The 24,360-nt window shown below is 40.9% G+C and overlaps 1 protein-coding gene across 3 annotated transcripts in view; it reads right to left on the bottom strand.

Moving 5' to 3' along the window:
- The window catches only part of ZNF521 (zinc finger protein 521), a gene marked incomplete at its 5' end in the record, with an annotated part of 204,047 nt that overhangs the window by 158,484 nt on the left and 21,203 nt on the right, over positions 1 to 24,360 (bottom strand). For all 3 annotated transcript variants that reach the window (XM_081996547.1, XM_081996548.1, XM_081996549.1), the window contains one exon: positions 22,443 to 22,622. In XM_081996547.1, the coding sequence (XP_081852673.1) occupies positions 22,443 to 22,622 (180 nt within the window). The remainder of the gene's footprint in view (positions 1 to 22,442; positions 22,623 to 24,360) is intronic.

The raw sequence follows: 24,360 nt of genomic DNA, 5'->3' as shown, positions 1-24,360 counted from the left end.
GACTCATACACAAACACTGAAGGTAACATTTAACCCTCTAAAGATTATGGTGCTTTCAAGCTACTATGTAAATCACTGCAAAACCCAGGCACCAAAGGGCAAGTAAAGGGGAATGAGGCAACAGAAATAGGATTTTTCAGAGGAATTTGGGGAAGAGGTAGGTCCCACATCACAACAAAACTCTAAGGCATTTTGGTCCATATCTCCTATAAATGCCTAACAATAAAATCCCTCCCTAAGACTATGCTTTACTCTGCTTGTCTAGCTGGAATCCATTTGGAGGAGAAAGAGGGACGGTGAAAATTATATGATCTTTCCTTCTGCTTTGGCACAAGAATGGAGATGGGGCTTGAAAAGAAACTTGTTCTTGTTTGTCTCTCCATTCCACGATGCAGGAAGTTTACTGGTCACCTGGCAGAACCAAGCAGGATTTAATCCTTCTCTTTGATGCACAACTTGACTTAGGAGGTTCTTCTCTCATGTCCTTACAGAGTAACAGAGATTAGCCACAGTTTGCATAAAATGCGGGAGGGAAGCTCTCTTCTCGCCCTGGGTGCCCGGTGGTATGGCTCCCCCATACCCAGATGGTTTAATCAACCACATAATAAGGAGTTCAGGAACAGATTTTTTCTACCAGGTGGGAGAGACCTTTCCTCTGCAATACGGCATTGTCTGCTTCCCATTATTTTTTGGAATTTTTATTTGAAAAATACCTTGCTCCTTGCAAGGACATTTTGGTGACAGCCTCAGTCTCTTCTGTGGTCTCCCTCTGGCACAGTATACTTGTGGCTTTTTGTTTTTCAGTACAGGCTCTACAGCTTTCAGTGTGAGAGAGATATTCCAAAACCATGCTGTTGGTAGAATGTAAAAACTAGACATCAGTGGTATTGTACCCTAAGACAGTTGGTCACCTCAATGATGCAGGTCCACTCCTGACTTTACTCCTGCAACAGTGCTGCAAATATCTTACAAGAGGAGACTTCCATCTGACAACAGTATAATCAGCACCCAAGCCAGTAACTCACACACACTGTATGTTTATGGTTCACAAGGCATCACATTGTTAATGAGCAGATAAAACAAGAAGGGGCTGTTCTTTGTTTACATCACTCTCCTCATAAGCAACAGATGTCCTGATAGACTAGACTGCCTTGGCTTTGTTGGTTGAGAACCTCCCGCTGGTCCTGGATGAGAACCAAGCATCCATACTGATTTTGTTACAATTGCTAGCTACTTTTGTTACTACAAACCATGAACTGTTGCTGACTCATCTGTGGTCCCCTGGGCACAGAGGAAATAATGTATGGAGTCATGCAGTGACTCCATGTATTGTTTTCCTCCTAAGATGACTACTGCTTGCTCACCCAAGAGTGCTTTCTTGTGGGGTGCCACGCAGTCTCCCGACATCATCCTTCCTGGTGACTGCGTACATGAAGAAATGGCCAACAGACTCCCATTCCTCTGATTTCTGTCAATGACACTGAATGATTTATGTGTCTTTTGCCAGGACTGAGATTTAGGTGAAGACCAAAACCCAGTCCAACGTACTGGCAGTGAGTCACGGTTAGTTCCCAGAGGCACAGAAAGACCACACGGACTCCTTCCAGAGGGGCAAACATGCCTGAGTTCTGTGGTGGTATGCTGTGGTCCGGTTGGGTTTCCATGTTTTGGGCTATCCAGAAAGAGCCAAAGGCCAAACAGCCTTCTTGTGCGATGTCAGAGGCTCTCGTGGTTCGATGCACAGACTGAAGTATAGATTACCTTTATATTCTCCTACAGAATTTCATCTTTAGCGCACTTCAGAACTTCAGCTGATGAAAGATGCAGAAATGCCATTACTGAATACAGTTTTATATAGAGAACATCATTGTTCTGCGTTTTGTCATCCACTTTGACCCTCAGATTCCTTTCAGCCACAGCTTATAGTGCTGCTCTTATCTACTAATCTTACTTAACCTGGCGCCTATACATGACAGAGGACAGATTTCCTGAGGTGCTTTACTCAAAGAACACTCCTCTGGTTAGCTCCTGAAAAGCTGGCAGGTGCCCTCTCTAAAATCTCCCATTGCATGAATTCTGTTTCACTTATTTTATCACAGTTCAGCACAGTCAGCTTTGATGCTGCAGGGACAATTTGGTGAGGGTTGTGTTTTGGCTGAAATGTGCTAGAAGAGGAAAGAAAATGGTGAAGAAAGCTGTAGTTGAGGTAGGGAATAATTGTGGAGAGTTTAAATAGCATTTGTGTACGGATCCTAATTACTACTCCCATTTTTACGATCCCTGGCAAGCACAGTTTTATAAACTGAAAAAAACAAGTTCGTGTATTTATTTGTTCTCACACAGGGCTTTTTGTCATGACAGTCTGTAAATGCCTACCTTGACGTGCCATCAAGACTTCCTCCCTTAAAACATTTTTCTCAGCCTCTTCGGTCATGGAAGCTGTGGGTGTCATACTCAGGCAGTATGGCTTTGGGGGGGGGCATGTACTCCTCAGACGTTCAAAATCAAGCATTCATTATGGCATATGCCATCGAGAATGACTTGTTTTTATATTCTGCTCAGTGAACCAAGATTATCTACTTCACTGAGAAGTACTATGTAGGAGACCACCTCCTTTGTTTAATTCTGTTTTCAGACAGACAAAAGGCAAGTTTGATAAATGACACATGGATGTCTCAAAAAGTTATCTAGAACCATCCTATGGTTTCCCACTCCAGAGCTTCACCCTGTCTCTGATAACATGGCAATCCCCCACACTTCCAAAGGGAAACTGCCCTACATCTTACCCAAAAATGCTTTTCCCCCTTAAAATACAGTGGCAGAGCTAATCTTCTTGTCAGTGCAGGTTATGGCTTGTTGGTCCAGATCACATTTGCAGTGGGAAGTATTGTGACACTCCCTTTTGATTTCTCCTGGCCAGCAGTCGCTTCATTTCTGAAGCGGAGTGCTGTGTGAGTCTGCTCTATAAAGGCCTGTCTCATAAGCACTGCAGATGTCCTCGAGGCATAAGTCTGACAGTAGTCCAGGTAACTGTGAACATCACCTAGTGAAGCACAGGGTAATAGTAAAGATGGCAGCAGTGCCTACACTTCACGGAGTTATTCTCTTTTGTTTTCGTTTTCTATATTTAAAGAACAGTCAGTGTGATCCAGCTTAAAAATAATGATAAATAAATCAACGATTCAAATCTCAAGAATTTTTTGAGCCTTATCTTTAATAAGGTCTCAAGAAAAGACCTGTTAGTATTCTCAAGTTACTACCACTTAGCAGCTGAGCTAGCTGTCTACAGCAGGGTCCTTTCCATCACATGTGCACTTGAAGTTTGGGTTGGCGATACTAATAGCACACCCTTGAACTGTGTCTCCATTCTTCAACGTGACACTAAAAGTGGACTGTGCTGCTCTGGAGCATTTTGTCAGCTCACAGTGATTGAAAGATCCTCCCCGAGGCTCTTTTCTCCTTAATATCATGCACAATTTCTGCCTTCTCTTTCAAAAGAAAATTCCTTGTTTAACTTCTCTAGGGTCACTACATACTGGTGCAGAAAAACAGGTGCAAGACAGGTCTCTCATGTTAAATTTCCGTACGCTTCAATTGTCCATAAATGATTCACACCATTTCTGGATCGAATTACCTGGTTTTTACTACTGACAGGATCAAATTAACAAGGAAAAATGGAACATAAAATGAAGCATACTGTAATGAGGGTGTGGCACACAGAAGTACTGCTAACAGACTGAACTCTCTTCCCCTGTTTGGAAAGGTACCTGTACACTCCCCTAACTTACAGCAGGCCAATAGTGAACAGACAAATTCACCAGGCTGAGCAAAGCATTTGAAGTTAACTTCAGTGATTGAAAGCCTCCGTCTCCTGGATTCAGACACCTGCCAAGTTCAGAGGACACAGGTGTGAAAAACTACTGTTTTCTACAGAAATGCATATTTCAAAGAGTTGACTCTATGAAAGGACTGTCACACTATGCAGACAACATGCAACATCAATAACCAAGTGAAGCCAACCAGTACATTTCTGTCCTATGCAAATCACATCCACACTGTGCATTAAAACAAACATAAAATACCCAAGTTACTGGGGATCTTGCCAGCCCTAGAACTGAAGCAGCATCCTGAGACAGAGAAGTTGTTTGCTCACAAGTTAATACAACTCTTATTTAGAGGGCTAAACTATCCCTGCACGGCATTGTACCATACAATGCAGACATAACACAGTAACTGCTCACTACTGCAAGGGTCTTTGCATTTAGATCCATTCTGCTCCATCCTATGCAATAAGTTTTTCTTCTTCATCACCCTCTTCCTTTTTCATACCCAGACCACAACGGAAAATTCTAGGTAACATCAGCAGTACAGGGGCCTGAATGTCCTTTATCTGCTCGTGCTCAGCTGTCCTGTACTTCAGTAGACATGCATAATATGAACTAAGAGTTTCTGAACAGATTCATCTTAGGTTCTCAAATTAATCTGATTATTACACTGAGCACAAGGTACCTTCCTCAGGTATTTACTTCTTCACTTGCTCTAGCAAACACCAATAAGTAACAACAAATAAAAGGCTGAAGAAGGCTGCCACAGTAATACCTAACAACTACTTTTAGAGAAAAAGTTAATCTCTGTGTATGTTGAAGTGACTACATTGAAATCCAGAGTTCTATTCCCTCATTTTGGATGGTAGTTCTCCTGTCAGCATCACTTAAAAGCACCGAGATACAGTCCTGTTTACTGTTTTTTCTGGTCACATTTATTCGTGGCAGTATTTAAATCTTTTACATTTCATAAATTAAACTGGAGCAGTGATGAGGGTGGAGGAACAGAGGACTGTTTTGTTAACTTTGAGTGCAAAGTCACACAGGTCTCAGGCACCTCTGTATCCTTTCAGCTATTAAGATATTTACTCAGCAATTAAAGATTTTAGCAATTGTGTTCTCCACTTTACCTTACTTACACAATTTGCCATCCTTTCATTTCTTCCACAGAAGACATATCTGCAAAATTACTTAGACTGGAGATCCATTTGCAAGTCATAATCTTGTTTCAATGAGTAGCACGTTATGGTCAGTAAACTAAATGTTGGGTGTACTTTTATGCATACCTACTTTCAAATCATTTGAACAAATTTATATGGTATACAGACATGCAAAACAGCCAGAGTTAACAGATGTTGCCCTCTAATCTTTAAAGCCTCATCTTTTACTTTGGAGCTGCAGAGGTAGGTATTTGAAATCTCAAATAAAACATACACTTCTGAATACAATTCTATAAATAGTAGCAATTTGTTTAAGAGCTTGCTATAGTTTTCATAAAGAAAGATTCCCAGAAAATGTTTTCTGAAATAGAAGCTTTGATGGATAGGACCCAGTAGTTTAAATCGATACATAACGTTGTGGTAGAGCACTGTTGGTACCTCCAGATCTTACTTCCCAGTCAGGTTCCACAAAGTCTAAATTCAGAGTCACAAGGATTCACTTTGTATCCCAAACACAATATAATCTCTCATGGGAAAAGGACAACACGGAAACCAGTTCAGTGCTATTACAGCTATATGGAAATCCATTGTGGGAGTGATTGGTAGTATCTGCACGCACCATGACTTGCTTCTCTGTAACAGTATTAACTGGCATAACTAGCAGAAGGAAAAGGCTAGCTTACAATTCTAATTAAATCAGCAGGTCTGCTTTGTAATTTCATCCTCGAATGCCATATATTCCTGTTTCCCACCTAAGCCAAGGGGAAAAGGGCAAAGAATAGTGAGAAATGCAACACCACTGAACAAGGAACCTCCTCTCCACATCCTCCATTCCTCACAGCTCCAACAGAAGAACTCCAGCAGCCTTTTCCTGCACTTCAACCACATGATGTTACTTAAGAACAATCTGAACAGGCAAGGTAGAGTTACCATTACGTCTTTTGTGTGTATTACTTGTTCTTTTAAAGTAACTTGTACATCTTAATGCCCCAAATCTGGAAGTGGAGCATTCCGAGGTAACAATTCCCTGGTATACCATGTCACCTCATATGCAAGTGTCTTTCACTGATGGTCTGGAAGAAGTAGTGGAAAGTGTTAGAATAAAGCAATGTAGAGAATGTTAATAGTCAGTGAAAATACTTACCTTTGCCTGTAAAGTTACATTCTTGTCTGAAGTTTACTGGCATTCAGTCTGGGAATAATTTCTTTATGCTTCCTCAGCTTAGAGAAAACAGTGGTACTTCTGGGCTCAAGCCAAGACAAGAGAACATTAAATGTGCCAGAAAGGTGTCTTTTAGGGGAGGTAACAGCTGAGCAAAGCGTTTCAGGATCACAACTTCAGATGCAAGCACGTATATCACCTTAAGTGATTAAGTGATTAAGTCCATATTTTGATTTAACTTTTAAGTACCCTTGGAACTTCCTAACTTTTCTGCGACACTGTGAGGATAAATACATCAAAGGCCTAAGGCAAAAAGATATGGTCACATTGGGAGTTAAACCCCAGACAGACAGGATTTAAGTGAGATACACTCAGTATTTCTTGACCAGTCACTGCAAAATGGAAGTTCAAAATTATTTAAAAAAAAAAAAAAAAAAAAGCTGTATGCCTTTCTCTGGATGAAAACACTGAAGTTACTAATTACCTACACAAAGCAGAGGATTCTGACTGTAAGTAATTACTTATGAAAAGTGACGGTAATTTGTCTAACTCATCTAGTCTCACCTGGTACCCTCCACATTCAACTATGCACTCTCTGAACCTCTTTCATGTAGGTTGGCTTTTCAGGATCAGTAATTTTAAATAGCTTAAAATCTAGTCATGACTTAAAAATGGAAGAAATGAGTGGACTTTAAACCTATTTTCTTCATGAGGGAGCAGCGGCTTGCATTAATTTTCTTGTCGGCAATCAAGGAGAATAATTTCCCTAGTTTCTTCCTCAAATCTGTACTGAATAACTGTGTCTGTTCTTATAGGCAAATAATCATAACACAAAAGTCCTGAAAGTGAGAGACATTAGTCGTTCATGTTCGTATTTTTACTACCTGTAAGTTATTTTAAAAAAAACCAGCAGATCAAACACACAGCTACATCATTTCCCTTTCTACTAGCACAAGAGTCTTCCGTGTTCTCAGCAAATGTAATCAGAAAGGAAGAAAGGTAAGAAATTTTAAAAATAAATGAGAAGTGGGGAGGGAAGACAAGAAGTTAGAAAGACATGGCCTTGAATAATGAGACAATGCAGAGGAGGTTAATATTCTGTGAAATTACTTACCTTTCTCTGTAAAGGTAAATTCTAGTCTGAAGTTTACTGGCTTTCAGTCTGGGAATAATTTCTTTATGCTTCCTCAGATTAGAGGAAACAGTGGTACTGCTGGTAATGCTAAGAAAGTAAGCTTAGTGAGTAGGTTTAATTTCAAATATCAGGGAGGAAACAAGTCACCAGTATGTCCTAGATTGGAAATAGGAATTTTATTCTTTCCTCCTTCCTGCTTTAGCTCATAGAAAACAGTGCAGACTGGGTACAGAAGAATCATGCCAAAGAACATATGAGGATTCATTTTATGAGATCAGTTTTGGAGTTGCAAATTCTAAGGTAAAGTAACTTTATTTACCTATCTGTCTTTGAATGATTAATCCACTCACTGCATGAACTTCAAATGAACTACATAAATCTGAGGCAGGTCCATGTTTTAAAAAAAAAATAGAAATAGGAGGAGAAGTATGAGATCCTGCAGGCATTTTGCTCAGACAGGCTTAGTGTTTCTTAAAATATGGTACGCCTGATTATGCTCATAAGGTCTGGAAAAGAGTAATGCTACAGTTTCTACTTACACAATAATATAACATTACACGTGTTATTTTAGAAGCATTTCACCAGTGTAGGCTAGCCATCCACATGTAAAAATAGATACTTTTTGGATCCAGGACATGATGTAGTTTCTTGAGGAAAAAAAAGAGAAAACTGACCATGTTTTTTATAGATCAAATGCTAGCAAAAATGCTAATTGCAAAGCATATTTTTAATTGAAACATACAACACAATTATATTGGAATTTTAACATACAACACCTTTATAGGCAAAAACGATTATACAAAAGGCAACTAAAGAGTTCTATATTGGAGCCATGTCCCAAAAGCTAATAAGCAATCTAATTAACTCACAATGACTCTTCTTTCAATCTGATTTAACTGCTTATTGGGAAACACTATGAAAGAAGAATCTTTTATCCAGCATTTTAAGCAATGTATAAGAAAGGAGAAAGAGGCTACTCTAATGAACAACTTAGAGCCAGTCAAAAGTTGCAACATCTTTTTATAGAAAAAGATGCTTGCTGCAAAATGTGTCTCTCTTCCATCCAAAAAAAGACACTTCCATAGGAATAGAGGAAATGTTAAGAACCATTATTACACTCAAAGTAAAATTTCTTCAATTCCAGCGTCACCAAATGCAATAGCAATGCATAATCAAAACGTACTTTTAGTCAATAGCAAAGGAATGAACTTTCTTTTTCGTTTGTTTGTAAAAGATGTCATTTTCTGCTCTTCCCATTTCCTCTTCTCAAAAGCAGGCACGTAATTCTGATAGACCTATATAATTCGTTGTTAAGAGAATAGCTGGCAAGCCTATAGACTATGCAAATAACATTTGGATTGCAAACCACACTAACTACACTTGGCTGATGGAAGAACGATTATTCCATGTCTCAATTCACTAAGAGCACACTGACTACCTGAACACACAACATTTCCTGTACCCCTAATAGCTTCCACAGTTTAATAAACACATTCCACAGCTTACAGTAAAAGATTTCAAATCCAAACTTTTCTTCCACAGAGCATCCTGTATTTATACATCCTAGGATGTTATGGAAGGAAAGGGAGGAATGCGGCACGCGTTTTATGGCAATTGTACAGGGGTCTGTTACAACACGCGCTTTGATTTTTTAAGCTATCTAGTAAGAGGCGGAACCCCAAGCCAAGCCTCAACGAGTGTGTATGAGAAAGCATACATTATGCCCTCTATCGAAAATTACGTAGTTTGACAGTAAAATGTATAAGTAAGCCCCTAATTACCTTAAGTGTCTGCCACACAGTCAACCCTCTGGGCTCACAAGTCAAAATATTGTGCTAGAGCTCCCAGAGAAGAGAGGTGAGGAGAAGAGGGAGGGCCAGGATACGACTTTAGGGTTAAACACTACCCTGAGCCGCTTCCTCGGCCCCGTGACTCAGAATCGCGCGGGACTGACAGCCCTCGCGCGCGGGGCAGTTCCGACAGCTACGGCTGGCTTACCAGGGCCAGCCCCCCTCTGCGTACGGCGGAAGAGCCTGCGCTGCCAGCTACCTCTGAAGCGAAGGCACGACACAGGAGAGTCACACCATTTTGAAACGCGGCACTCCCGTGAGTACCGCTCACCTGAAAAACGCGGCATCAGCCATTTTTTGGCAACGCGCGCGTGGAATGGTCCACCCACTCGCATCCTAAAAGTTGCGGCGCGGTCTGCTTTCTGCGGACAGCAAAGATCCTGTGGCATTTTCCACAAGAGCAGGAGGTTTGCCACATTATTCTTGGCCAGTTTCCTGTCTCCCCCTACTACGTCTCACGGGTCTTTGCTGCTGTCTTCTGCAAAGCTGGCTACATTTCATGGCGTTGTAGATAAACAGTTGCAAAAAAGATTTGGAGCACAGAGAATGAAAGGCATTGTGCAATTCTTACAGGCGTATCAAATATAAGGTTTGCCCCACACGCAAAGCACCGCTGACACAACTGCAGTTGTTCATCAGCTACATCTGCCAGCCCCTTCCGCCCACCCTCGCAGCATCAGAGCCACTAACTGAGGTGCGGTTTCAAAAACACTGTATGAAAAAATCTGGGGGACTCGCAGCATACAGAGATTCTCTTTGATTTCGTATCTAAGCCTGTGAATTTCGCAATAGGTAGAATTTAGCCTTTGATTTGTATTGGGTCTCTTTGCATGCCCATAGAGGAGAACTGCCCAAGTAACATTTAAGCACTGAAGGCACTGTCCAATAACTGGAAACGGAAAAGGCCGTATAGCCTCTCCTGACGCCAGCTCAGTATACACAAAGTCACCATGACTCGGGGCCAGCTATGCCTGCACTGAGATGACAACAAACATACGCCCTGTGGAATACCAAATACTCTTTTGCCCCATGCTATGTGGCGGTTAAATGTCCCTACCACTTGGAAACTTCTTGTGATACTTTCAGAGGTATCCACGATGGCAGATTCCTAAAGAAATGTTACAAAAATCTGGAGCATTTACAAAAATGTTCAAAAAGCGATCAAATCAAGAACGAGACTGTTGCAATGGATGACCGTGCAAATAGCAAGATGGGCTGTAGACCTGAGATTGCATCTATGCTGCTCTTAGTTCTTATAAAAAGCATCATGAAGTCCCGCAGAGGCTGCAGAATGAAACTAAGTATGTATTGAGTGAGTTTGAGTCTGCTATAGTTGCTGAAGTACCCAACCGGAATAGTAGCACTATTCTGGAGATCCTACAGGCAAAAAGGGAAGAGAGACAAAGAGTAGAAGAGTGAAGACTGAAAAAGGAGGGAGAACAGACAAGGAGAGAAGCAGTGGGATTGCACTACAGAAAAATCATCTCCACCCTTCTCAGCTAAAGGGAGAACTACAGGGACACCTGAACTGGTGATAGTAGAAAAGGCAATGGAAATAAAAACACACCTCCAGAAACACTCAGTAAGAGGATGGAAAGTATAAAGACAACAAGGGCAGAAAAGTAAAGCCTCAGTAGCAACATTAAGCATACCAAATAACAAGAGAAAATCAAAGACAATGACAGGTGGAGAGGGTCACAAAAGAGTCAGAATTCAATTTTAATAAGGCAAACTGCATTCTTCCATTTTCTCAGCTTTTGCTTTTGAGAGCATCTGGTATCATGGCAGACAAGGGAAGCTTTTCTACTTTCAAACTAACCTGCCATAGGAAACTGCTTGCAACTACAGGGTTAATACACCCTGTCAGGTGTTTGAGAAGTGCTATTTGGAAATAAGTTTTTTAAGCACTGATAAAGCGTGTTGGAAAGGCAGAGATCTGAGTGCCACGGAGAAGAATCCTGAGAGCAATAATACAATCGAATGAGAATTTGAACCCACTAGTAGAAATCCTGCCCTCAACAAACATAATAATGACATTTCCATTGGTTTCAGTGAAGCAGATATTACAGCCAACAACTGATAGACAAAAATTGAAAAACGTTCTCCAGTCAGGCTACACAGATGCCTAGCGAAGGAAAGATGGCCCTGTAATGCAAAATATTCTAATCACAACACCACAGAAAAAGCAAATATTAAAACTGTTTTAAGTATTTCAAATGCAGTTTAGAAGAATAATTAGACCCATACAGAAACCTATGGTTATTGACATATTAAAAGAGTTCAGGAAAAAGGATGTGTTGCTTAGAAACTGAATTTACAGGAAAGATCAAACAGGCTCAGTGTTTTGCAAAAATCCAAGCATCACTTCTGGCCACGTACTGAAGTCAGATAATAGCAATAAGAAATAAACGCATACATATGAAAAAAATATTAATGTTAATTTATGTGTTAGCAGTAAAACTGATGCGTTATGCATTCATGCTGAAGCTTACATTTGTCAGAGAAAGGTAAATTAGCAACTGCTATTTCATTTCCCTATGCTTTGCTTTTACAGCTGGTAGAAGGTTTGGGAAGTACTTGAAAAACTTGACCCTTCTCCAGCCTCCCCCGCATGAGTCACCCAACCTTCTTTCAGTCATAAGGCTGCACTTCCTGCTGGGATCTAGCAGTAAAACAAACGAGAGACACCAGTTCTGGTCACGGTGAAGGAGGCAATAAACCAGTGACAGGTATTTTTATGAAATTTAAAATTAATTCCCATATATTATACATATCAACCAAGTGCCAATCCATGGCACTGTCTTAAGTAGAGTTCTATTTCAAAAGACATTTTGAAGCACTTCAGTTCATTCCCTGTCCTGAAAGTATGCTTTCCTTGTTTACATACAGGTAAAATAATTCACTGTATTTTATGTGCTTTGAAATTGTAATATACAGACAAAAATATTAATTCACTTGTACAGGTATAAACTTCACATGATTTTGGTAACATTATTAAGAGTAAATTTAACCCAAAATTTCACAGATAAAGTTCCCGCATTTCATGTCATTATTAAAATCTGTGTCAAATACTCTTTGTCAAGTTTCAGTTTTTTAAAAGTCGACTGCCAGTTCACCTTTCCTAGTTTCCTTCAATTCACCATGATAACTCTCAGTTTCTCACATCTTTAATACATGCGCATTTCTGGAAAAAAAGCATTCCCCCCCCCCCCCAATGAATCACAAATGAAACATCCATTGAGAGAAGTGATCATGCTTAGTCAGCCATCTTTAGTAACAAATTTACCCTTTATTGTCAACAGACCCTCCTGATATTTTAGTTTCAAACTTGCCTACTGTTACACTAACTGTGCTGAGAGAACTGCTGTCCCCATAAACTCCTTGGGTTCATTCCACAGTGCACACAGGAGACACAACCCCTTTAAAACTTCAAGGAGTTCCCATTGCTGTGTAGAAGAGAAAAATTCAGAGATTATGGAATAATCATCTCCAAATCGATCAATTTCCCCCTGAAGGCAAAAAACTGAAAGAAAGAAAAAAGTTGAACAGTTCCAGCTTGCCTTCTTGAAGGGAAAGTACCCCCAGGGCATGTTGTAGAATGATCCCCATCTCTTTCTCCTGATGCTTATTAAGAGGTCATAGATCTCAGTTACACTACAGCATTCCCAAATGATATCCCCAGCTAAGGACTATGACCTCTTAGTACAAGTACAGGGATGTAAAATTAGGAATATTAAGCGTTCACATTAAGCAAGAGTTTGCCTCAACTATCAGTCATTTTGGAAGAACAGCTGGAATTAATGGCATATCTGGTGTCTTTTAAAAAACAGAGGCGCTTTAGTAAAAGGGACTGCGGCTTCCAGTGTTTTCCATAAGTGCAGCACCCCGTGCCTGGGCTAAGTTTCTATCTGAACATCATAGATTTCCACAACAGAATATTCAATACATCAGGTATCTTTCTCAAAAAGCACAAGGTATAGCTTAGAACATCCTGGATTAATTAAGATGTGCCTTCTCTTTGTCTTAAGCCTATTCCCTCTAACTCACAGCCAGACTACGGAAGTGATTTTACAACCATCTCAGGTTATTACGCTAAGACCAGGCAGGGACTGGAGTATCTTTAAAGACCCTTCCCCTCCAACAACCCTATTTTTTCATAAAAAGTGGGTTTTTTACACCCTCCGGATGATGCTTGAGAGTATAAACTGAGCCCTTATAGGTGGTGTGTTAGTGAACTACCAGATCACCTGGAAGCCTTAACACTCTACAGCTGATTGTATAAACATGAATTAAGGTTCTTCTACAACTGTATGAAGCAAAGTGTTAAAGAGCTGTGGGGCATTTTGTTACATTTGGCTTTCAAGCTATGAATTTAACTGCTGAACATATAAGTAATCATAATCTGTTGTACCTCCCATTCCGTTCATTTCTAAATGGTAATTAAAGCAAGCACCAATAATAAAAACAGCAAGTATTTCAAGAAAATTATTTTAGAAGGTGCAGGAAATTCACCGCTTAAAAAGACTGATTTGTCATGGCATCAAGACCCATTTGGTAATACACTGACAATGTATTATATATAAATATTCCAGTAAAATAGAAGCGTGCAATAAACAACAGGTATTTACAGTAACTGATTCTCTGAAACACTGTAGTCAATACAGACTGTAGGTGTATATATGCGCATACATGCAAGACAATCATTATTTTATACTTAATAGTGTGTCTATTAGAATCATACACATGAATTCCCATTGTACTGGGTAAAGGTCAGGGTAGCTACGACCCTGTATCAGCAGCAGCTTTACAATTCAAAGTCTGTATTACTGAGGACTGTGAAAAGCAAGACAAGCTTGGCCACAGGATCCATATTGATTACAACAGTAATTGGAAGCAGCATAGTTATCATAGGGTAAGTAATGACTATTTTTTCTTCTTCACGTATGTGCCAGTGTTGATGATTCCCCCTGCCCCCTCCCTTCTCTCCCCTGCAGGCAACCATCTTCCTTGGACAATGAGAATTAGGAATTTCAGCTGCATAGATCAAATAGTGATTATAGTACTGCTCTCCCAAAACTGGAATGAGCTCCACACAATGCCTGAAAAAGGTCAGTGGATTACCTCATGTCATCACCTGGCAGATCTCAGAAATTGGACCCTCTTCTGAAACAGGCGGGAGATGTCACTCGAGCACTGGAGCACAACGTTAATATTCAATGGCAAAGACACAGTAGCCAAATGGTAACACAGAGAGATACCCTGTACTGCCCATTTGGAAACGCTCTGTGAGGAAATGGCTTGACCTTTAGAACACCCAGCAGTGGCTATAAATAAATGAAGCAACAGACTGTCAATGGAGTAAAGCAAAGTTCTGGATCTAGTTAGGGCAGATTTTCAACAGAGTGCCAGGGAGGCACTTGAACTAAGTCTGAAAAAGCCAGGGAGCTGGGCAAGTCTGTGGTTGGAGGTAGGGAAAATGATGTAAAGCCAGCTTGGTAACCACAAAATACCAAACCCAGAAGAGGAACTATTTATAATGTTATCATGGCCCCTCACAGAGCCTAATGCTATTACTCACCCACAATGGCATGTCAGGTATGCCTAACTGATGATTTCACAGTCCTATGTAAAAATGCACTACATACACATGTCCTCTGGTGTAGCTTAGGGCTATGACCATAAGTCCTACTGCTGAGCATGACTTGGAAAGAAGACATTGAAGTAAGGTATATTGTTTACATAAACTTCTGAGTACATGCCAAAAAACAGACTCTGGGTGACAGGTACATGGGGTCTTTTAACCTGCAAAATAGTGTATTGTTCTCAATATTCACTCCTTATCCTCAGTGAAAGGGTATTTCCTTGAGAAGCTTTGAGCAGAAGTGATCAAAAGCATGGTTCAAATGTGTGATGCCCAAGTCCCAGGATGACTGGATTTATGTTCTGGACAGGAATGGGTACCTTGTCTGTGTAACATCACTTTGGCCAAACCCTGCTGCCATAGTCTATTTGCCCAGTGAGGCATGGATTGCTACAATATGAGCCCTAAGAGCCCCATACATGACGCTAGATTATTTAAATGTGAAAGACAGCTGAGTGACAGTTGTACCAAGAACCAAACCTGGTAACCCCTGTGCTGGGGCTGCTTACACCAAACCCCTTGGCCAACGAGAGAACTACAGTCTCCAGTTGAGTGGTTTCTACTGCAGACCAGGACGTCCTGGGCCAGCAAAGAGGCGTCTCTGTCCATGGTGCTCAGGGAGGCACCAGTTTCCTCACTGATGCAGGGACACCACATCTGATCCAGTATCTTGCCGTTATGTTGGGAGTTCAGGCTCACATGTCCTAAAAGAATCACCTGCCTTTTGTAGTGATGGAAAATCAAGCTAGAAAAAGAGGAAAATAGGAAGCGAAACTGAGGAAAAAAAAAATCAATGAAAGATATACAGGAAGCACGCAAAGCACCTTGGAAGACACCACCACTTGCTTTCTTTCCCACCTCCAAACAGAACAAGAGTTCTGGCATTTACAGTTAATGCTCATGAACAGGTTTATTATGGGGGTTCCCCAAGTCAAGAATAACAGTTCCATGATACAGACATCAGCTGTTTTCATTTACAAGAGGTCACTGAGTGACAACTCAGGAAGTGCAACAGGCTGCTTTTAAAATACCCAGGAGGTGAAGATCTACTGGTTTTACGACTGATTAACAATCTCAAGAGCAGAGATTAACAGTTTCCAAGCAAAAGAGGGAGGAGTTTATGCCTCCTTGCCCATGCTGGCTGTTCATCATGGATCTACTGTCTCTCAAGGTAAGCACAGGGGTTTTGAAGAACAGCAAGAAGGCTACGCAGCCTACTTTCACAGCTTTCAGCTCCAGCATATACAAGTTCCATCCACATCTGAGCAGTACCAGGCTACCTACAAAAGTAATTATACAGAATTTTTATATGAAAATCTAAGAATGCAATTATCAAGACCTTCATCTAACCTCCCGAGAAGCATACAGTTTTGCATATGAAGTTCTTTATGGCAGATTGTCCAAATTGCTATGATTTTAACAGGCCTTAGCCATTCTGTAATGCATATAAATCTTCCATCCAAGTCCACTGACAGGCTTTACACTGCTCTCTGAATTCAAAATTATGATCTTTGGAGACAGAGGTTGTAGTTACCACCCTATTCCCCCTTTTCCTCAAATACCAAGGATCTGGAGTTGCAGATATGTGTCCTGGACCACAGAATTCTGAAAGGATGTAAGTCCACAACCTGCAAACTTAAAGAAGGGGGTTGAACTACCATGTGCACTGGCTGGGATGGGAAACTAGAGGAGAGGGTTCCACTGTCTCAGTCAAACAGAATGTCATTTTGTGGAAAAAGAGTCAGAAGTTTGTGGTCCAAAGCAAATGGAAAAGTAGAAGCATGTCTCTGTAGTACAGCAACTGGGAAGCCCTTTAAGGAAAAAGAGAGGCCTAAGCTCAATTCCCCAGTCCAAGCACTGTTTGTCTTTCATTCAATAACTGTTTAATGTAAAATCCATATTCAGTCCTTGGTGCAGGAATTCTCAAGAGAAATAGGGTGACTCTCTCAAGTGAAGTAACTGTACTTGGCAAACGGTACTTGGCAGTATGCCACTAACTGCAATGAGGCAGATGAATATAGTTTTGGTGCATCACAGATTCAACTTCTTCGGGTCCTTGTCCTCAGAAGCACTTTGATGAAGCTCAAATCTTTCTCTGTACTGCAGAAATGACCAAGGACCCTTGCCATGTATCTTTTCTCCACACAGACAGTGGAAACGGAAAAAACAATGGCAAGATCTGCAATGTATTTTGCCAGCTCTAGGATTCTTTTGCTAGCAGGAAGAGCAATTCTAGCTAAGATACCAAAGCATGACAACACCAAGTGCTCACAAGATTTATCTTGTAGTCTCACTGTGCACAGCATACATCCTTTGGGACAAAATCCCCTGGAAAGTTTTCAAGTCTTCTAGTGAAGGAGATGGTCCTGGCATTACCAACTCATTCAGAAAGATGAAAGATTCCTGGGCACTAGGAAGAAGAGAAAAGAGGCAAGAGAAGGAAACCATTACAGTGGAATCTCTATTACCTCCCATTTGGTAAGTCCATGATCACTCGTGGTGCATGCTGTCTGTGAAGCTGTTAGGTAGCACAACCTCTTATTTCTAGACATGCAAGAAGGTGTTTCTCAACCACGCAGGAGGATGATATCCATGAACATTAATATTGGTCATAATTGGAAACACAGAAATACTGACTGAGCTAGAAGTTCCCACCTTAGTGATATTCCAATGCTGATGGAGAGCAGCACTTAGAACAACTGGTCGACAGTGTATCTGCTGGGATTATTTTCAGATGGCATGCTAGAGGAATCTCTGAGCAAGGCTAGAGAGCAGGACTGCATCTTCTCATTGGCAGGGGACACACAGCTATAGCCAGTAACCTTTTCAACATCAGAAACAACTTAGAGGATAACATGAATGGCTCTCAACTCTACCTCACACAGTTATTCAACCTGTCAAAGCTCTAGCACTAAGCTAGAGCCCAAAGCATAAAACTAAGTCTACCCAATCACCTAAAGGTAAAATAAATATCCTCAGTGGAGAAATACCTCATGTCTTTTACCTCAGAACACCCTTAGCCTTGAAGCTAGGACTGCATATGATTCAGTAGCCTGCTTTCAGATAAGTTTTACAGCCTGTGATGCCAATGGGGCTAGTAGGGAAGTCATGTAACACGCACTAGGTCTACTGCCATTCTGGTGGAGGATGGCAGTCTCGTGTACCAGCATGTTCATTGCTGTTGAGTTATTCAAGAACTCAGCCAACTAAACTGTCACGTTCACTGCATATTTGACCTCAAGCAAGGCAGCACCACAGGATGCTCCTTTTTCTAGTATTACTCTGGTTATGACTGAGACTTCCAATGCCAAAGCAACTTATAGGATCTTCAAGAGAACCAAGCTTGAGCTGAATGCCTCTGAACACAGAGTCAGCCAGCGGAGAGGCAGTTCTCATGTATATAGGGAAGACTTCATAGATTATGATCCCCAAGGACTGAAAGGTGAAATAAACAGCATAAAGCACTGTGCTGGGAGAAGACATAAGTCGTCAAGCAGGAAAAAGATTAGGGAAAGTGTCTGACAAATTGTGCCCCACCAACAGCATATATGGTAGCATTGCAAAAGGTTAAGTTTCTTTTTCTGTTGGCAGAAGGAGAGAAGGTGCAGTTGAGGGTTTATCAGTAGTGCACCACATTTGATCCTGCATACGTGTTCCTACAGTGAGATCCAAACTGACATATACTAAAAGGACATCAGGTTCATAGCCATGCTAATTGGATCTTTTACTTAAATACACAACTTAGAAGATGACAATGTGCAAGTGGCTCATGAGTTATTAAATGGAAATGCTGCAGGAAGGATAGAGTGAAAACAGCATTAACATCAGACAGAAATACTATTAAATCCGTATTTTTACTGCCATTTTTGTAATGACTAAATTAATATAGTTCAGCATCTTATCTGCCCATGGTTACAAGTATTGCAAATAATTTTTTTGGACTTTTTCCCCTGTTTATCCATTATCTGTATTCCACAAATATCACAGGAATTGTCAGCAATTAACATAAATAAATTATCACCTTTTCACAGAAAGCTTCAGTACAAGAATTTCACATGATAGCAAAAAAATATTACTAAATAGCTCATGAAGGGCCTGTTCCATCCCCCACTGAAGTCAATGGGAATCTTTTCATTGACTTCAATGGATATTGGATCAGACCCAAATTGAAAAGATCAATAGCGCACACATTAGGATAAAAGAGCAGCTATGCCCTCCTCTAGAAAAAGAACACCAGTTCAATTCAAACAACAGATTACAGGAAGGAACCAGTTGGGGAGACCTTTTTTCTTCTCCTTTGAAAAAATCTGCAAGAGAACAGCAATTCAAGATCCTGAGAACTAAATCTCACGGAGTTGTAAGTAACTCTCATCCTCCACTATCCTCTGAATAGGTGGGGATAACTGACACTTTGAGAGATTGGGACCACTGTTTAATAAACCAGCTCCCTTCTCCCCATTCCTGTCTTTGGTTGAGAGTGCAGAATAAAGATTCAATAAAGCAATTTTACTCCTTCCACTGAAGTCTCAAAGCTTCAGAAGAACACATCTAACATTTTCAAATGCTGAAACTAGAAGCCCCAGTATCAGTTTGAGAACCTACAGTGGCAAATCCCATTCTCAAGCATGTTACAAGGCTGGCAGAATTAGGGGTTGTCTTAAGCCATTTTTTTTGCCATCCTGTTTGTTCCATCAACATGATTGTTGATTTTACCCAGTATAACTGCATGGAAAATGACCCTACAACTGTGTCAACATGCACAGTTCATAAATTCTTGCAGTGCCGCTTCCTGTGCACCTCCAAAGCTCAGTAAAATCCAGACAAGCTGTAGGTGGCTCAGTCATCTGAAAAATCAGGGTTTGGAAGGCTTCAGAACTCAAATGTGAACTTCAGAGGCTGACAACCCTGGCACTTTTACATAATGGACAACTTTGGTAACTCTTCAGTACCTGAGATGAGGCCCAGATTGGAAAGACCACACATCAGGATCGGTTATACACTCTGTCCTCCTCCGGAGAGGACACAGTTGACCCAAACAACAGAATATAGTAGAAGTTGTTCAATTTTGATAAACCTCTTGCCTTTCATTAACAACTTAGTGACAGACAAATACCTTAGGGGGTCTCCTAGTTTCATTGGGACTCCTCCAAAAGGAGACCACCAGAGCAATTATGTAACACCCTGTTCCGTCAGAAGACTGTGATGAGAAAGGGAGGTGCAACCGCTCCTCCATGGCAATACCTTTTTTGAAAACTTTGAATCTGAGCTTGGCACCCAAAAGCACTGATGGAAGTCCAAGAGAAAGACAAGAGTTCTGGGAGTTTTCCTCAAATGCTAAAAGCAGACTTTATTTTTGTCAAATATAGGTTGTGCTTCAGAAGAGAAAGGTAAGTTGCTTGTCTGTCAACTGTTTGTCACTGGTTAACTAAAAATAATCTAAAACGATGAGGTTTTCTTAAAACGTTGTAGCCTTAGTGATAGGCCATACATGCAGCTTAGGACACTGCACTGAATTCACCTCACTAACCACCTGTTTAGTATTTTTTTTGCTAGAGAAAGAAGAAATTCTCAGCTCTGGCCATTTCATCCAGGCCGCTCTCTCAATTTAGGGGTGTATTTTGGTCATTTTATTTGGAAAAGTCCTGGACCGTTGGCTTTTTGTCAACTTGGTAGTCCAGAAGGATGTGTGGTTTAGGTTTTTGTTCACTTCATTAGCTTTCAAAGAGTCCGATCTCTACCCATTCACTATCACCAGTTTCCTTGAAAGAGAGGCAAAGGTACTTTTCATAACATAAACAATTTCCTTCAAGATGCATTTTCATTCCCTCATCCTCTGACATCATACATATATCCCTGCCTTTACATGTGCAACCCCGATTGACTAATCCAGCACACTTGTTTCCACTCTCATTTAGCAACACAACTCTCAGCAAGAACTGCTGTGTTCAGGAGCAGTGCTCCAGGACTCTGCCTACTTACTGCTCCCCCCACCTGCTTTCTTCACAGTTTCTCAACCCGACTGTGCAAGCACTGTTCAGTGGCATTCTTCTTGTAGCTTTAAAGCAGAAAAACCTCTTGGTAGAAGTAGGAAGGGGGAGCGGTGACTAGCTAACCATAAAGGAGAAACAGCCAAATCAGATTAAGGTGAAAAAACAGGGATGAATAAATGGGATCTGAGGCAGTAAAGGGGAGATCCAGAGGATCAGGGCAGGGGGAATGCTTTCTGGGAGAGGGAAGGAAGATACAAGCTAAAGCCACAAATTTTTCAACATAGGAAGAGCAAAAGAAAGAAGAGAGGTATGAAGAAAAGGAGAGAAAAACATTAAGTTTTTTAAAGTCAAGAGAGAATATTCCTACTGCCTGAAACCGTGAGCAATATAGACAAATACACTCGAGAAGCTGGTAGGAGTGATTAGGGAATGGCAGAACTGACTGTGTCTGAAGTTAAAAAAACATTTTACAGGCAAGAAAAGGCAAAGCGATATATTAATGAAAGTAAACATTTCTTGCTGCAGCAGATTTTCATCTTCCATAATTTGAAGTTGGGATTAAAACCACTTGACAAATTCACATTGCTTCCTCAACTTTCCTTCTGCTCCTGCCTACTTATTCCTCTTCTGCTCACCTTCTTTTCACTCTTAATCCTCAAGATGAGGATGAAGTACTGCTGCCTGACTTTTATGTGAGCCTGCCAGGACTTAGCCTATGGATCTACTGGAACCAAAAATAACTCTGAAAGCTCTCCAAACATGAGCACATGCACACTTTCTAAAAGCATTCCTAAATGGGAAGGATAGCTTTCCTTGTTTACAAAGTCATAATAAAGAAAGTTTTTTAATATAACTGCAATACATAAAATACATTTTACACTGTAAGCCTAAAACCAAAGTACCATCTACTCAAAAATAACAATGCCTTTCTCTTGATACTGAGTCTATCCGGATCTACAGTGCATACCATCAAAAGACCTACTAAAACTAAAGGGCAAAAATACTTCAGCAGATTTCACGTGGTTTCCTAAGTGAGGGGGCTGTCTACAATCATTTCAAAAAGGAACCTGGGCTGGCTACAGGTCCATTCACCCAGCTCTGCTCAATTCAGTAGCATCTGATCAGCACTCAGCTCTGCCCCTTGACTGAAGCTGAGATTTTATTTCCCCTTCTAACAATTTGCTTCACTCCTCTCAACTTTCAGTTACTGATTATCATACAGTCATTCGTAGTTAACAGATCAGCCTAACGCAACATCCAGCGCAGATCTGCAACATGCCGTTGTGCAAATTCATTCACTATGCGGCTGCATTTAAGCCCCACTTACAAACACCCTCTGCGTTCACAAGTGACATACGAAAATATGTGTATAAGCAAAGTACGAAAAGCTGTACAGTATGAATCTAGAAAATACACACAGCAGCCAAGCACAGACAGCTAACAAACACTTTAAATACAGTGGCAATGCAGTAGTTATCCATACATCCTTCAGTGTGAAGGAAATCTATAGTGCCCCATTTGCAGTATAACCCTGTCCCAGAACCTGCTTATGAAGGTCTCACCCAAGCATTCAAGTGCAGGAGTACAATAACTGAGAAAGGAGGAGGGAGATCAGAAGCAGAGGATGGGGATCAGAAATAGAACAGTGCACAAAGCCACAAAGTGATAAGTATTGTTTACCTGTCAGTTGACATTGATTAATCTTGTGTTCTGTGATATCACTCAGTGACTCAAACACCTGGAGGCAGCTGTCACAGCTGTGCACAGCTTCTTCTTCTAACTCCTCCCCTTCATCCGGCCTTTTCTTACAGTCTAGCACTTCTCCATCTTCTGCCTTGTCTTCTAGTTTACAGTTAGGGTCTGAAAGAAAATCAAGACCATGATGTCAGGCATCTAAGAAGAGAACCTTTAAAAAGAAAAAAAAAAAAAATCAAGATAGGTTCTTGTGGTAACGATGAGAAGAAACATATCTGGCACAAGCCTGCAGCACATTGTAGATTTTATTGCTAAATAAGCAAAGGAGGCTTTTTCCTTAATTTTTTTCTAAGCTTGATGAAAGGAGAATTTCCCTTCTACTCCTATAAATACAGCTCCATTTCTCACTCAAGCAATTCTTCCATGCTTCAATGTTAGGTTTGTCAATTTTATCACAGCTATTGAAGCTGCTTTGATCATTGTAAGAAAGGATAAACCACCTATGCAATTAGTTTTCAATGAAAACAAAAATCAAATCAATGAGCGTGCAGGAACTTCTTTTCACTGTTAACTACAGTGTTTCACAGGAAATTACCAGAATTAAGAGACTAACAAATTTGATTTTACATAAACATGAAATTAATCTTGACTTTACAACCCACTCCAATACTCCATCACGACACTATTTGACAAAAACAAAGCCCTGGAAAGACTATACCCTGGGTCAAAACGCTACACATGCTTTGAACTTGTGTGTGACTTAAAACAAACCTGATAAAGTTCCTGTATTTGCCAGATCATAGAAAACTGGGAACTAACTATTGTAAAGCCTCAGCAGCGCACAAGGAGAGCTTTGTCTGTTTGGCACGTTAACAAGCGTTTTGGGGATAGTGGGGTAGCTCTAGCCTCAGAGCAGCAGTCCCGAGCCCAGCTGAAGCTTCTAAACTGGAAGAAATGCGCAGTCTCACCGCCATCCCCGATCGCGCAGAGAAGCCACACAGCTCGCTGCACTACCTCAGTTCTGCAGATGACCAGAGCAGAGTGAGATAATGTGAAGTCTAGAACTTTTCCTCCTCTGAGGAGGAGCAGAGTAGCTTTAACTACTCCTGACTTTTTGCCCACTTTACTAAAAGCTTCCTTCAAAAGACAGAAATAAAACAATCTGTCTTCCCTAATAAAGCAAGCTGGCACTTAACTTTGTTTTTCCTTGGGAACCACAGTAAAACAAGTGAAATGCAGAAGAAAAATGGTTGTGTACATTCCAGCAAAAGGAATGCAAGTGTTTCACCACTTTTCCCTTTTCTGCTTTGGCTGCCTCATCTTTCCTTTTAGATATTTGAGAGAGCCTTGACTGAAGCAAGTCCTTTTAGAAAACAAGGACAAACTCACATAATAACAAGAGATTGTGCAAGTACATTTTACGATGCTATGCTCTTTAGCCGAGCGAGTTACTAACCAGGAGTAGGCTCCTTGTCCACAGCAACACAGAGGTGGTGTCTGCGAACCCACTGTACTTAGCACTGCAGTTGATTAGGATCGTGCACAACTACTTGGAAGGAGAGAAACTAAAACATGCAAACACTAAATTCACACTGGAATGGGGAAGGGGATTCCACTTTAAACCATTCCTGAATCCTCTCTCAGCACCCTACAGTGATGTAGGCAAAGCCATCCCTGTATTTGCCGCTGTGCGCAAAGCTCAGACGTTCTTGCTGCCCACGATGAAGGTCAGGGCTCTCATCATCTTTCTACACCCTTTGGTCCACACTGCAGCACCCTGCCCTTCAACTGTTCCAACACGGATGGACCCACAAGCAGAAACTGGAAATGACCCATGTCAGAAAGCCTTCCTCATGCTATGTGGCTCATGATCAAAACCGAGGAATTTCTTTGACAGGGGTAA

The sequence above is a fragment of the Phaethon aethereus genome, assembly GCF_964289735.1.
Source record: "Phaethon aethereus genome assembly, chromosome: 2".
Taxonomy (NCBI): Eukaryota; Metazoa; Chordata; class Aves; order Phaethontiformes; family Phaethontidae; genus Phaethon; species Phaethon aethereus.
The sequence above is the reverse complement of the archived record's forward strand: the minus strand, read 5'-3'. Positions and strand labels throughout refer to the sequence as shown.